The 16,575-nt window shown below is 36.9% G+C and overlaps 1 protein-coding gene across 1 annotated transcript; it reads left to right on the top strand.

Moving 5' to 3' along the window:
• Positions 1 to 5,689: 5,689 nt before the first annotated feature.
• Positions 5,690 to 15,748, top strand: Smp_160290 (putative sodium/potassium-dependent atpase beta subunit; the record flags this gene model as incomplete). The annotated part of the gene is made up of 6 exons (XM_018790258.1): positions 5,690 to 5,846; positions 5,886 to 6,029; positions 9,074 to 9,363; positions 11,428 to 11,499; positions 12,976 to 13,046; positions 15,574 to 15,748. The coding sequence occupies 6 exons, from the start codon at positions 5,690 to 5,692 to the stop codon at positions 15,746 to 15,748; spliced, it is 909 nt and encodes a 302-aa protein (XP_018655619.1).
• Positions 15,749 to 16,575: the final 827 nt, after the last annotated feature.

The following is a 16,575-nucleotide window of genomic DNA, read 5'->3' as shown; positions in this document are numbered from 1 at the left end:
CCAGTCCAGTTCAAAACACAATATCAGCCTGCGCCGTGTAAATCGTATATTACAGACATACATAGCTTATATGCAAGCAGTCCAGACTGTATGCACCATAAAGTGCAAAATAATAATTATGCAGGATCAAGACAAAAGTTGCTGTGAGTACTGAAGATTGTAAATAATAGATTGGGAATAAATTAAGAATGATAAGTCGTATAACGGTAACGAGTGAGTCAAATGAAAGTATATGATAAAGAGGATTGAGGACATATAAATAATCTAGTCACTCAGTAATTATCCAACAATTATTTATGTAATAATAGTCCATAAATAATCCCTAGCAGTTACCACTCATTCGCTCTTCGTTTGGATATAAAAGGTCATTCGTTATTGAATCAAACTGTATAAGGAACACCATCTTTTCATTGATTGGTTCCAACAAACCGCAGCAACGCTCAAAATGAATCAGTGACCAAATACTCAGAAGTACATGGTGTTTGGAATAATATTACAAGATAGGTCAATAATAGTGTAACTGGGTAAACATCACTATGAATTTTTGATGTTTGTATCTGAGTAATTTATGTAAGTAATATATTCTCTTCATTAGTAATTCTTCTGAGAGAACCGTCAGGTCCTAATTTCACTAAAGGAACACAGTTAATGAGGACTAATCCTTCAGTCTGGGAAGCATGTAGATAAATTTTTATTTTTCCTTGAATTTTCTTACAGATTAAGTGACGGTCTTACATGTCCATGCAAATAACTGGCAAAAACTGATAACACTGATAATGGAAGTTAAAAATTTATAAGTTTTTCTCTCTACATGATAATTTTTCAGTCACTGGTACTTCGAGGATAGGAATCGTCAATTATTTTCACACAGGAAAAACGGAGTCAAGCTAGAAAAATCATATCCCGTTAGGTGGTCTTATGGGTTTAATTCCAACCGTCAGAGGGATTATAAATGACAAAAATAACTTTTTGAATATAAATAGTGTTATTCCAAGGATCCTATCGGATATGAGTCATGCAGAACCGGGCAAAATCCATATCCCTAATCAGAATTTCGAAGCACGGGTCGAAGAAACCTCTAGAAATGTATTAGGGTAAGGAACAAACTAACATAAGAGCTAACACTGGGTAACTACAGTAATTGAGACTTTCAGATCAGGAAAGCACGGATGAGCTTACGTCGTTTCAGTGGTTAAAAAAGGAAAGATAAAAAGGACTTACTTGGAGAAAAATCTACGCGACATCCTAAACCACTAGGGAGTGTGAAACGTCCAAGAATCCTGTTTCTATAGAATAAGCACAGATAATCTTCCGCCTATAAGAAAACAGTAGCTAAATATCTTATGAACTTAATACTTTACACAATCGTTTATCGAATTTAAGTTAGTTATTGAAATAGAATTCATCCAAGGCTGTCCGGAACCGCGACTTAACTGCAGGTAGTTTTCTCTCAAATCTTGCAATTATATTTTACTGCAATTCTTACAGTTTGTGTCGGAAAAACATATATTTTCACCGTCCTGACTCCTAGAAAATGCTGCATTTGATAAGAAATAAAGTCCCTTTGGAATGCACCATCTCGAACCATGAGAACTCCTAAAAAGTTAAGTTGGTATGTTAAATACCTCTCTAAAGAGATGTAAGAGGAAAACGAGTTATTTTCGCCACTAAAGCAGTCTGTGTCACACTGACAGAACTTGTCACAAACCGACGGCCTGATATCACACAAGCATACTCTATCTTTGAACATAATGAAACTTTACAAGTGGTTAGTACCGTTAAAAATGGGTCGAATAAAATGTGTTATGAAGAAGACAAGTAATAAGACGGGGGATTGAATCATGACGGTTGAATGTTAGACTAGCAACGACCTTGAGGTTGGAATGGATAAACACGACCGATAGTTATAATCCACTCTTCGGGAAATAGAAGATACATTGATTGTTGCCTGTCAAATGAGGTATTATAAGTGTGGGAGCTATGTCGTCTGATTATACTTAAGAAACTCGACGTCGATAGGATTTCCTTTTAAATACGCTGCTTTTGGACGATCGATACTGATGCTATTGTTAGTTCCGTTCTTATAGACTATATAGTAATTAGGTTCACACTGAAGAACTTTGAGTGGTCCTTCGTTTGCTGATTCGAGAAGTCGTCGACGTGGGTCTTGACGTACGAAGACACGTGTACTATATCCACGTTCATTGGAGGAAATGAAGGATCCGCGAATTCTCCTGAAAGTCGAGCTGTCGTCTGTGGTCTGTAGTGATAGTTGAAGCGCAGCCGAATTTCGCTACCCATCGTTCGACGAATGCGTGGACCACTTTTCAGCAGTAATGTCCTTGATGAACTTGATGTGCTTCAGGCCATCGTGTGAAACGGTCTACTCACTTAAGAAATAAGAGAATCCATTGGAATCTGGTAAAAGTCCTACCAAACCCAGATAAACATGGTCGAAACGAGCATCATTAGTTTTGAACTAGCCTAAGGGACATTTGTTGTGCCTAATGACCTTGGATTTCTAGCAGCTTACTCAGTAGCGTGTCCACTCCCTTACGTCTGTATTCATACCAGGACAACAAAAACGTTCTGCTCTAAGCTTGATAGATGCACGCACACCCGGTTGAGTAAGTTTGTGCAACACATTGAAGACCTTCCGTCGATAATGGTTAGGCACGTTTGGACGATCTCTAACTGTAGATGTGTGGCATAATATGGTTTCCTTACCTGTTCCCATCTGTTTAATGCACAGTCTAAAGGTTGTTCAGGATAACTCATGCTGTAGATCAATGTCTTCTTTTTGAAGCTGGGCGAGTTTAAGAAGGTCGATTCCTTGGAAGCTGTTCAAAGAAGTCATACGAGACAGGGCGTCTGCAACTACATGGTTTGCTCTAGAAATGTGTTGTATATCTGAAGTCAAATGCGAAATGTAGTCCAGTTGTCGAGACTCACGAGGTGAGTACTTGTCTGAAGATGAGCTTAAAGAGAAAGTAAGGGTTGTATGATCAGTGAAAGGGTGAATTCTCCGCCTTCAGTGGAGTGTTGAAAATGTCGTACAGCACGATACATAACTAGGAATTCATTACCGAAAATGCTGTACCTCGATTCAGTGTATAACAACCGTCTCGTGAAGAATGCCAAAGGTTTTCAGGAGTGGTCAACCTATTGTTGTAGAACTCTTTCGATTGCTGAGTCGGATGCGTCTAATGAGATACTAATGGGTGCTTGAGTTCCTTAATCTTCTCGCGGTATCTTCCAAATTGACGGACGTCGCATTTCCACGAAGTTGATCTGTTGGAGGTCTCATAAAGGACGTGCGGTTTGGTATGAACAGTCTACAGAAAATTACAAGACCGTTAAATGGGCGCAATCGCTTAATAGTGGTCGGTTCTGGGTAATCCAGAATGGCCGCCACTGTGCCTCTAAGAGGTCGGATGCCTTGAGCATCAATAGTGTGTCCTAAGCGATCTAAGGAGTCGGTTCCGATTTGGCATTCCTGAATGTTTACAGTAATGCCATGCTTTTGAAGTCGTTCGAAAACAATGTCCACACGCTGGAGAAGGGATTCTCTGTCCGGACTTGCTATCAAACAGTCATCAACATACTCATGTACGACGTTGAGACCTCGAAAAACGTCATCGATGAACCTTTGAAAGGCTTGGGAAGCATTTCTTAGGCCGAAAGGCATGCGCGAAAGTTCGTAGAGGCCTAAAGGAGTTATGACAGTGGCTTTGGGAATGTCGTCAGTGACCATAGGAATTTGCTTTTAGGCTTGAACGAAGTAAATTGTCTAAAGGACAGTTGTATCTTTCAAGGGAGCTGTCAAACTGTGAGTGTAAGGCAACGCGTAACGATTGAGAATGGTTTTTAGGTTCACTCATCAGTTGGATGTCAATCGTTGCTGTCCTTTTTAGGGACCATGTGCAAAGAAGATGCCCAGGTGCTGTTTGACGGTGGAATGATTCCTAACTCTATCATTTGGTTGAATTCATTCTTGGTCAACCTCAGCTTTTCGTGAGCCAGTGGGCGTGCTTTTGAGAATATAGGTGGTCCTGTAGTCGTGATGTGATATGTAACATTCCTAGTTACATATATCAATTGGTATTTCCTAAAGAACTTATCGAGTAATTGTTGATAGAATGGATCTGTCGTGTGCTTAACTGTAACTGGAGATAATGTGTAACCTGAATAAGAAGTTACACAAACAGATACATTAGTGTCTCCGTCCATTAGCCTCCGTTTGCGCACCTCGATGAGTAGATTGTAGTGTTGAATGATTGATACAGAAACATCTGCGTCAACCTAGCTCCAGCAAATGGGTTTACGTAAATCTACGTCAAAGTAAACGTACCTTTTTCCATATGTGGCGATCGGCTTTCCGTTTGCCGCCTGTAAGTTCAAAACTGATTTGCGAAGTCGATCGTTAGAATTTTCAGGAAGAATGCTAACTTCTGCGCCGGTATCGACGAGATAGCGAACTTTCGTTATCACATCTGCGACGTATAACAGACGGCTATGTTCGTTGGCCACGGTTGCCGTTAACACGTATCGGCTGGGAAGTTTCCTGAATTGTTTTCGTGTCTTTCATTTTTGAATTTGGATAAGTGTATGGTTTTCTGCAATTTCTGGAAGACTTTCCATGCTGGTTATGATGCCAGCACCAGTCGTGATTATCGGTCCCTCGTCTTCTGGAGCAGATCGCCTACGTAAAGTGCTTCTTCGCAGGGTATGTGGCCGTTTACGGTCACTGCGAAATCTAATATAACGTGTAAGTGTATGACATAGTTGATGAAAGCTTCATCTGCATCTCCACAGGACTTTGCTGAGTGAACCTGAGCGTTGACTTGGTGTTCAGTAAACTGCAGCACCTAAGAAAAGACACTTCTCGTCGCCCGGATATGGTCCATTCTGCCGTACTGAGGGAAGAAGCTTCAATCCTGGCAACCCCGCTTAGCGTGACGTTCTCACACTCGCCAAGCTGAGGCAAACTGATGGAAATTCGGAAGCTGAACCTTTACCTATTAGAGTACAGGCGTCTTAGGGGTTACCTCCCATTGGCGCATAGAATCCTAAACACCTACTTAAGCTTAGTCCTAACACAAACCGTAAAAGTAACACCGAGAAACTGGAAACAAAACAGCAGAACGGACACAACCTCTACTCCTTAAGAGTCGTCAACGCTGGAATTCGATTCCGGCTGAGCTAGTCCACGAAACATTTTTATTATTCCTTTGAGAGGCAAATTGACATATTCTTAGGGACTAAGGATAGTATTTCACTATGATTTACCAATTTTTTCCTCTATTATAGTTAATATACCTAGTCTCTGCCTGGAGGTATTGGTGATTCACTGCTACCAGGCAAAGAAGCCCATTGAGCCAAAGTTTCTTCCGTTCCGTCCAAAACCATATGAGCCATTCGAACCATTTGAAAGTAAAATATCGTCCATAAGCAAAAGTTTGAAAATCCGAAATCTGTATTCTACCTAATTTTGAGACGACAGAAACTACTTAGTATACGTTATCAATTAAAATAGCGATATATGTTATCCAAGGCAACAGAAATCAAATAAATGGCAATTGTTGCTTGAGAAGATTAATTGTTTAAACATTTCAAGACAAGGAGTATTTTCACCTTGCGAACCTGGTAAACAGCGGCAATATCATTTTCTTTGCTACATCCTGTGGGAATGGGGATGCTTGGTTCTGATGAGAAGCAACCGTTTCTGAAAGAGAAAGAAGTTACTAATCATAAAAAAAGAAACATTGATTCCTGGTACAAGCGTCCAGTTTGGGACGATGACCAAAAAACTAAGTATATGATGGGGCGCAGTTTTTGTGGATGGAGTTTGTTGGTTTCCTATTGATATAACTGTTACTTTCTAGTTAAGTTTTGGTTGCACTACCTTATTCTGTACATATGTCTGTTGATTATAATGATGGGCATGTTAATAATAATTACTCAGCTTATTATTAGTAATGACCAACCCTACATAACTGGAATGGACAGTCCGCTTGCACTTTCACCAGGTTAGTTTTTATGTATTGTGATTCCAGTTATTCTTTGTCATTATTAACCAGCTCTTTATATGAACTTGTCACACATATATCATGATCTAAACTTCTAGGACTTTTAGATGCCTATTGGTTTTTTATTAGTCATAGTGAGGTTCCCTGGATTTCTACAGAGATATTGAATATATGTTGAAACTTTTGGGGTTAAACATGTCGAGTGTACAATATACAAGACACATAACGTCCTCCTCACATGATTAGAGATTTTTCTACTAAAGTACACAGTATTAGTACGTTCGGCAAAACTATAATTTATGGAGTGACAAGTGAACTTAAAGATGGAGATTCTTAGGTTTTGAGGCAAAAATAATTATTCTGGACGGTCACGTGGTATTTTGGCACTTTAACTGGTGCCATTTGGTGATGGAAACCTTAACTCCAACTAATTGTCCATTCCAAAGGAGATGTTTGTCGAAACCTAACTATCATAAACCTAATCACGTCTGTGAACTGGTTTACATTACTCAATTTATAACTCGGAAATGCTCGTCTTCAAGTTGAATTTCTGGCTAAATCTGGACGACTATCAGATACTGTAGCCGGATGTATCTTAGATAGATTGATAAGATCTTGTAATTCTGGAAACGACGGATTATTGAACAACATGTTATTTGTGGTTTGGCGTTTGAAATAGTTTCCTTAAAGGTGCATGAATATGAGTTCAGTTTTTACCATTTTTGCTAGCGACAAAAGATATGGGTATAAATGTTAGGCGTGTGTGTCCAAGCTGTCGAAAACAAAATAGAAACATGTCTGAACAATATGTACGATGATTTACCTCGTGATTTTTATTATCATACCAGCATAAAAACATTTTGTATAATGAAAGATAAGAGTGGTTAAACGTGTTTATTTGTAGAATGCCTTGTAACTGAAACCAAAACAAATGATGCGTAAAACTTTAGTTGAACTGTAAATTCAGAATTATTATGCACAACGGATATGTTCTAGCCGAGAAATGTCACACTAATATTTTACCGTTATTTACTAGATGAGAGTGAACATACTTACCATGTGAAATACTCATTATTAGCATCCTGGTTGCAAATTGACTTGAGACCAGAATGATGGTAGTTAAACGTGTAATAATAAATGCTAAAAGAACGTACTAATGGGAGAATGGCGATAATGTTGCTCATAACCGTACAATTTTATCTTTTCGCAAAGTAAATTGCTTGTTAAGTATAACCAGGTGTTAAATAAGAGTTTATGGTATCTAGTTGGCTTTAAACTTTGATGGTCTCTTTCAGCAATATAAATTTGGCTAATTCACTGCCGAATTTTATAATTGTAGTCAGCACTAGTTCAGATAAAAGCTGACATTTCCAATCTGTGAGTAAAACGCTCACATTTTCGATAAAATGGAATGTTGTTTGTCATTCGATACATACTGTTAATAGTGAAATAGTCGTTATCACTAAACTTCCAATCCAGAGAAATGATGAATACAAGGTCGGGCACAGTGTTAGTAAGTACAAGTAACCTAAGATTGTTTATTGATTAAGGTTTCATGGACGTGTCATACGACTTGCCTTACTTATTTAAAACCTTATGACTCGGTCGTTTTGCCTTTTGAGCATAATTTCACCATAAGCAAGTGATGTTACAAATCACTTTATTCACAACACTAGGTTTCTCATTATATTTTGACTTCTGCCACAGTGTTACGTGTAAATGACTATTCCTAAACATATTCTATGCCCTAGGATTTTTTGATTCTTGAATAACGGCAATATATTTTGGTGAGAAAGATGTCTGTGTCTTTGTAAACCTGCTATAAAATAGTTTTAAGCACTACTTCAAATAAAACTGCATAATTTAGTCTTATTTGTAGAAAATAAAATGACTCTATAGCTGAAGAATGACTTTTAACGAAACTGAGGCATGAGCCTTTTGTATTAGGGTAAGTTGTATTATCTATTGATTAAATTCATAGGTAAGTGTATTTAAAATATGTAAAAAGCGGGGCAAACTCCTTTATTTATTCCTGTAGAAGTCCCATCTTCAAATAACAATCCCGCCAAGTTTAGCAGGGTTGTAATGTGCACTATTTTTCTGGGATATCAGATCACATATTCTTTTGTCCTTAGTTCAACAGCAGAAAAAAAAGAAACTCAATTGTGTAAGTTTAAGTCTACCATTGTTTCTGACACTGTAAATGGTGTTTCACATGTAGCACTCAGAGCTAATTTCGGATAGAGAGACTATTCTGCAATAAAGCTCTATCTTATGCATCTGGTAGCAACAGGTTGAAAAATTTTAAACCAATTATCAACAATTTTAAGCACAATAATTGAAGAGGAAAGAAAGTTTTGGCTAGAACATCATTCAATAACAGTTGGTTGATATATCATTGATAAATAGACTCATGAATTAGATATAAAGAATTTAATTTGAAAAGAATAGTTTGAATCAAGAAATGTAATGTATGTAGTAATGATAAATTCCAAACTTAGAGTCTGACAAATATAAAATACATTGGTACTATAGTTACTGGTTTTGAGTCATATCATCCAGTCTGTTGAACAATGATGAATGAGGATCTTACTAAATCAAAAGAAGTTTGAACTTATAAAGACTTGTCTGTCTAGTTCACAGTGATTTAATGAACTAATGCTATGTCTTACTCACATTACCTGTCAATTTTATCGGACTTACTTAAACACTATCCTAATGAGTGCATCAAGGTAGGTGGTGGTATAATACACGTGTTAGTTGCCTTAATTTGTAAAGGTTCAAGCATTATTGACCGAGGTTTACCATCTTTGTTTACTATTTTACCCGTACCTAGAGAAAAGTTCTTGTTCGAAGCAGTGATTTATTATACCATTAAGTGATGAATTACAATTCAACTGTTCCGGAGACACTTTTTCCAGTCTCAACATAACTGATAGAAACTAATTGATTCATTACTGAATAATTCATCTAAAATCCATTTGGTTGTTTTTTTATTATCGTTTCGGTAGTATGCTTTCTATATTTGTTCATGTTTATTGTAGGCTTAGGAATGAGACCACGTAATGATTTTAAGACAACTTTAATTGCTTACGCTTCATCTGATCCACAAACATATATGCCATTTGTACAAGATATACGAACATTTCTTTATTTCTACGAAGAAGTCAATATACAACCACAGGATGGATTTGCAACGTGTGATAAAATTAAATCACCAGATGATGTTGATTTAGTGTGTAAATTTTATCCACATGATATGGGTGTATGTGTTAAAGAGAATAATTTTGGATATGATAGAAGTCAACCATGTGTCATCATGAAAATTAATAAGGTATATCAAAATTATATGTGAATTATTTTTTCTGGTTAGCGTTTTTTTGGCCAGTTGGTTTTCTACGGGATGGGGTCGCTAGCCTCATGTCCAACCCTCCTCCTTTACCCCGGCTTGGGACCGGCAGTAGCCCCCGGAGGAGCTACAGGCGGAGTTAAAATTATATGTACAGTAACATATTTTTATTTATTTTCATTGCTACTTGTAAGTAGTTCAGAACTTTACCCCTAAAATTGGGAGGAAATTATGGATGGACCATTCACTAAAGACACAATATTAATTTTCTTCTCAGCTATATGACATCGATCAGACTTTTAAAGGGTTGTCAGTGGAAATAGATAACTCTGATAAATTATTATTAGAGATTCTAGAAATTGAATGCGCACGCAAATAGTAAACTTACAAGAAGCATATATGTGCTGATATTTATGCTGAGCTTTTGATGAAAGTTAAAGCTATAGGTTCCTTCGACTTAAAAATACTGAATGAAAACCATTAATTGAGTATTTTTAATGAATAAGAATCAAAACATTAGGTTAAGGCGACAGCACACCAGTATTTTTAGGAAAAACACCTCATACGACACTTGTTAATGTCCTTGAAGACAAGCCTATCTGAGCTAGTTAACGATTGGAAACCTGGAGTGATTCGAAAGTTGTTCTGTCGTAGAATAGGGTACCCAGAAGTGGGGACTTACGATCTCGCCACCTTATGTTGAACCAAAGATTTTTGAATTTGCGCACGAACGCCTAAGATGTAGACCACCGAGCGGAGACTCAACAGCATACAAGTCCAACTCCAATCAATCTGTGATATCACGCAACCATCTCTCATTGTCTTTGGTGAATACCTACTGCACATCCAACACGGTTATATTCAACTGGCCACAGCCTCTCATCGTAAATCGCAAAGTTTCCTCTCGAAGCTACTCACCATCCTTATATGCAATCTTCTTTTTTTATATATTACTACCATTGCAGTAACTGCTTCTATGAACTTGGTGTTCATCTTGTGCCAACAAAGTATGAGAACTTGGACCGATGCACATACGTGCCCGGTCCCACCTTGTAGCTGACTGACTGAACTAATAGACGAAATCCTATTCCTTTAGTCCATTTTGTACAAGGTGATAATAAGAAAATGACAACTATGTGATTAAATTCATTTTGAAATTACTTTGATGATCCTAATGTTGATATTTTGACTAAAATTTTATCAGCTTTGATTGACATATGGGTATCCTATGAGCGTTACCCTGATATGATCATAATGGAACAAGTTAATATAGAATAGATAGGATGTGACTAACAGTGAAATCCAGGATGCAGGTACATCCGGCTGATTGGTCTCAAATAGGAAGAAGCGCGAGTCCTGGATTCCACTACTGACCATATCCCATCTATTCTACGTATGATTGAATGTTCGGTTTTTGAATTTATCCAGGAATTAAGCGCGATAATTTATTCTATTATGTACTAATACATAATTGATTCCATCTTCGCGTATAGAATAATTTCCAGTATTACTATCCCATGATAAATCTACTAATGGAAATCATTCGTTTTTTTTTGTATGAATAATCCACAAAATGCGTTATATTTAGTTTAAGTAGTTGACTAAATTTACTCTTTCTTTTTGAACCAGCAATAGTTATGCAATGATTCTTTGTAGCAATCGTAATCATTTGTGGATATAGGTAGAGTGGTTGATCAGGCCAATCTCTACCACCCGTATTACCACTCACGTTAGTACATGAGATCAGTGCAATGATCCAGGAGGCACAACGAGGAGGTGTCAGTCGGGTTTGACCAAATTATTGCTCAACGTTTCTTTTGACAATGTATGATAGTAACTTTCCTCAGTCAGTCTGTTCTATGAGGACTTATTTTCTTAAGATACTTGAATTACAATAATTGGATTTCTAGTTCAAACTATGCTCCACATACTTCAGGCTCAAGCAGAAGACTAGTGTCACCAGTGAGTCATTATGCTCATAAAATAGAAATCGAGGATGAATATATGTTTTACATTTCATTTTTTGCATTTAAACCTTATTTCGTTCAGGTTTATGGTTGGCTCCCTGATATTGTGAATAAAACCTTATCAAATAATCCTCTTGTTAGATGTCATGGTCAAGTAAGTTGAGAATATTTGGGATATATTTTACCATTTTTTTTAAAAAAAGTCGTTGATTGCCAACTAGTGAAACTGATTTGATTCTTCTATGATATTTGTTTGATAACGAGTAGTCAGTCATTCATAATCGACTCAAAATCTAGAACAAATGAGTATCGATTTGCATTACCATTACCATATCACCAAAGTATGTTGAACTTAACAACGCGAGATACGAACCCAGGACCTATTAGTCTCGCGAGACGGGATCGTGGATGCGCACTACTGAGGAGTCCCACAATAAAACGAAATAGTCATCCAATGCTTCTAGGTTTTCTATGGTGGTCTAGTTCCAATTGACTCATTATTTCAACTATATAACATTATTTGTTCTGTTTACTATTGAAGTGAATAGTGTCAATCTAACTTATATATTTTGTACTGTTTAATGATATCAACTGTAACATGGAAATGACATTATCTTATTAATTGGCGTAGAATTTTGTTAGGCAGTTATTCACTTGGTCATTGATATTACAAGACCTGCTGCAAATTGGTGTCGATGCAGGTTATCATCATTCATTTCACATTAATAGAGGAAATCAACAAGATGAAAAGTAAAAGAGGTGGAATATTTTATACTTATGGCATTGCAACACTGACCGTAAGATATATTTGCTCTGCCGTAACTTACTTCCGATCTTTTTCTGTATGAAATGGGATGGTATATGATGGTAGGTGGTAGCTAGTCATAAGTAACATAAGTTTCAAGAAATAATGTCGCTTAAGGTTTATAGCCTCATTAAAACACTGTATTTATTTATTTATTTAAACACGTAAATATTGGTACGAAGGAGCACCAGATATATATGCGCCACACAAATCTCATTTGATTTGTGTGAGGGCTGTGATACTGCCCAGCTGCCCAAACTGAAGTAGGTGGTTTTCTTAGGGGGCCACACCCGGAGCCTTTGACCTAAAGATATGATCCACAAGGCAGTGGAGCATCGTGAGGAGATGCAGTCCCATGGTAGCCGGTGACCGACAATTGATTCGTACGCCATTTTTTCGTTCAGGATACTGGAGCACATGTGCACCATTGGTTTGGAATCAGGGTTTTCGAACTCCCCTAGGTGAACTTTCCGTGCCCACCAACCCGGTTAAATCGCGGGACATTCGCTTTTCGTCCTCTCAATTTCATAAACAACCGTAATGCCGTGAGAAGGCAGTGAGTAGGACTTCCCTGACAGAGGCTATATACAGGTGGCCATGTGAGAGCATTTCGAGAGGGAGAGCGGACTCTGCCTACTCTCGGCCGTACCAGGGCATTCGGGAGCCCAAAACACTGTACTTAATCTCAACACTACTGACTGGCTAGATAATTCCACTCGATGTTCATAGTTTCACCAAATCGTCTATAGAAATAATGAAATGTAATTTTAATGACCTTTGTTGTTGTCATCATCGCTTACTTTGTTAATCAATTCTTATCTACAGAATCCTCAAGACTTGGAAAATTTTGGTGAAGTACTATATTTTCCTAATATTACTGTTGATGGAAAAACTTAGTAAGTTAATTTGTATTTTATTAAATACTATTACATATTTTTCAAAGTTGAAATCATGAGTCAATTGAAGCTAGACCACCATGGAAAACCTGGGAGCACTGGACGGCCACTTCGTCCTATTATGGGACTCCTCAGCAGTGCGCATCCACGATCCCTCACTGGCGAGATTCGAACCCACGACCTACGGTGTTAATGTCTAACTTCAACTGATCCATATATTGTAAAGAAGGCAATAGGCATAAGGAATGTATCTTTTTTACAATGCACTGAAACGCTTCACTCTGTCTAACGATTGTTGCAACTTCGACGACACGTTATGCTACATACTGCTTATAGACATTCTTGTGAGTAGCATCCATTATGAAACGAAATACTGTAATCAGCCTCTATAATCAATAATGATATTATTTTCTTGAAATTCAGGTTCTACATGGAAATAATTATTAAAATCAGAAGGATTGGTTGAAGTTAGACATTAACACCGTTAGGTGCCGTCCAGCTCAGTGGTTCTAGACTTTAAACGCTCGCGCGCGAGAGTGATAAATCCTAGATTTGAATCTCGCGAGGTGGGATCATGGATGCGCACTTCTGAGTCGTCCTACAATAGGACGAAATGGCCGTTCAGTGCTTCCAGGTTTTCCATGGTGGTCTAGCTTCAATTGACTCATGATTTCAACTATGAAAATAATTATAAATGGATAATATCATTACTTTTTACATAAATTCTGTGACTTAACTACTGAACAGTATGAAGTTGAGACTTTTATTAATATGGAGTTTGATTTATATCCTGTAGCTCCAATCATTTCGAAATGATGCAGAAAATATGCAATTTAGGTGGATATTCGAGATTTATTTGTATTGGTTGTTTAATGAACTGTAAGCCATCACTTTTTTTGGGCAAATGTACATCTTGCACTGATAACCTTGATATCCCCCCATTCAATCATAAGCATTTTGGATATATTTAGATGGTGGCTAGCAATGGAATACAGGACACATGTTTTGTTCTGTTTAAAACTTGTCAACTGGATGTGCCCGAACCCTGATGTTTATTTTCACATTAGGACATGAATCCAGAATCGTTCACTTCATAAGCGTAAACCATTATCTACTTAACTACTTAGTTGAAATAGCCACTGGTTTGTGAAACGGGGCGAACTTTAATTCATTTATGCTGGCTGTTTGAATCTTCTCATTTATGTTATGGATTGCGATTGATCAGTATCTGTAGAAATGGTATAATAATAAAGAAATTGGAATATTTAGATAAATTAGTAACTAAGTATATGCTTAAGGTGTTAGATATCCTTGAATGAAATAATATGGGAAGATCTAATGCTACTAATTATGTAGCCTAACATTTTGCAAGGCATAATTGGACCGAATACTAGTTTTGTATAAGAATAAGGTGTTTCAAAATAGCCGTATCGAATGCGATGTCCTAACAAGTTATTCTCGCAGCCATTCAATATGTACTCTAATAGTCACGAATGGATAAGGATTCAAGACAGTGAACATAGCGAACTTGCTTGAATGTAACGAATTGGAATGGCGATTGTGTGGTTAGATATTTACAAAGCAATTGTAAGTTTAACAAACACATTTTCTCGATTTAGATAATTTAATCGTAGAGATCTTGTCAAAAAGAAGGTTCACATGTTGAGTTTGTATATATGATAAACAATAAAACAACATCCCACATGACACAGGTCGATGATGTGTATTAGTAATGCCAATTGTATGTTATATGTGAGATGTTTTACCATTACTGAATGGGTAAGATTTGGTAATTTTGATACATTGGATTGATCATATAGTTTACAAAACCATTTCATTGAAAGGAACTATTCTGTTGTTAAAAATATAAACCCTTGATCTTGTATAAAGATTGAATTGGATAGGATCAATTCAGAAAACTATATGAGTCAGTCAGCTACAACGTAGGACCAGGCACATTTATGCATCGGTCGAAGTTGCCATACCTCGTTAGCACAACAAGATGAACATCGGATTCATAGAAGTAGTTAATTTAGTGGTGGTAATATATAAAAGATAGGTTGTATATAAGGATATAGTATAGGAAGGAAAAAAGTTATGAAGCAATTTTAATCTCAATGTTTAAGGGAAGATAATGATTGTATACACCTACGCCATTTTGATCGATTCTGAGCCATGTCACACACAGTCTCCAACCATTGATTACGATAAACACACGGACCCCAACCAAGTAGTCTGCATCTACCAACATGGCTCAGACTAGAAGTTAGTTATTTTAAGCACTGATTCCACGTTTTGGTTTGGCCGCCTCTAACTTTCTTCCAACCATCCCCTAAACGAATCAACATAATGCGTCGTGGTAATCGGTGTTCAGGCATACGTAATACGTGGCCCAAAACGATATAATCTCATTGAGTAATTTATTTTTTTTCTTGTTTACTAAAGAAATTTATGTCAATTGGTCAATTAATTCATTGTTTCTGTTTTTTTTTATTTTGATTGTTTGTTTCGGAATATTATAATTTAGCGGTTTCTTTAGTCATTTATACTTTCCATATCTTATGCAAGTAGCTTATCGTTCACCACTTGTTGCTGTACAATTTGCAAGTCCTAAACGTCATGTTCTACTAATGGTACGCTGTGAATTATTTAATGTACATAATCCTGGTGATCCCATGGATTTTGAAATTTTAGTAGATTGATTAACTATTGAACAATGTTGTACTTATGACTCCCTTTTTTTGTTTTTTTTTACGGTTTATTTGTTTATCTGAGTCAGTTTATCCATTCTGGTTTGAATAGTTTTTTTCCTGGTTAGCGTTTTTTTTAGCCAGTTAGTTTTCTACAGGATGGGATCGCTAATCATCCTATGACCAACCCTTCTCCTTAATCCGAGCTTGGGATCGGCAGTAGCCCTTCCTGAGGGGCTACAAGTGGAGTTATTCATCTTACAATCCACTAATCTTTTTAAATGTACATCTGTTCATTTATCATCTACCTGTCTGTCTATCTTTCCAAGTTTATGTTTGTCTACTTACTTAACTACCAGTTTAATTGAATACGAAATCTTCATTTACTTTAAACGAAAAAACTTTATTTCAAGAATGAAAGAAAGTGTAACGGGATGTTTTCTCTTTGAATATGAATTCTTTCTTATTTATAATACTCACTATGTTACCATGTTGCTAGCTATGTATAATTTTTTTTTCTGGTGAGCGTTTTTTGGCGAGTTGGTTTTCTACGGGATGGGGTCGCTAACCTTATTTCCAACCCTCTTCCTTTATCCGGGCTTGGGACCGGCATTAGCTTCCAGAGGAGCTACAGGGCGGAGTTACCATGTTGTTAGATGTTAGTTTATTTTGTACAGACACTTTGTTTTTTGTTAAAAAAAAAGAAAAAAATAGTTTTTTTCCAGTATTCGTGAAATATCTGTTCATTTAAATGTTGGAAAAAAGAGAAACCCAATAAATTCAATCAAGATTTCTTTTAAATGATGAGCCTCTTTAATTATAATTCGATCTGTGAATAG

Source organism: Schistosoma mansoni, chromosome W, assembly GCF_000237925.1.
Source record: "Schistosoma mansoni strain Puerto Rico chromosome W, complete genome".
In the NCBI taxonomy this organism is placed as follows: domain Eukaryota; kingdom Metazoa; phylum Platyhelminthes; class Trematoda; order Strigeidida; family Schistosomatidae; genus Schistosoma; species Schistosoma mansoni.
The sequence above is the reverse complement of the archived record's forward strand: the minus strand, read 5'-3'. Positions and strand labels throughout refer to the sequence as shown.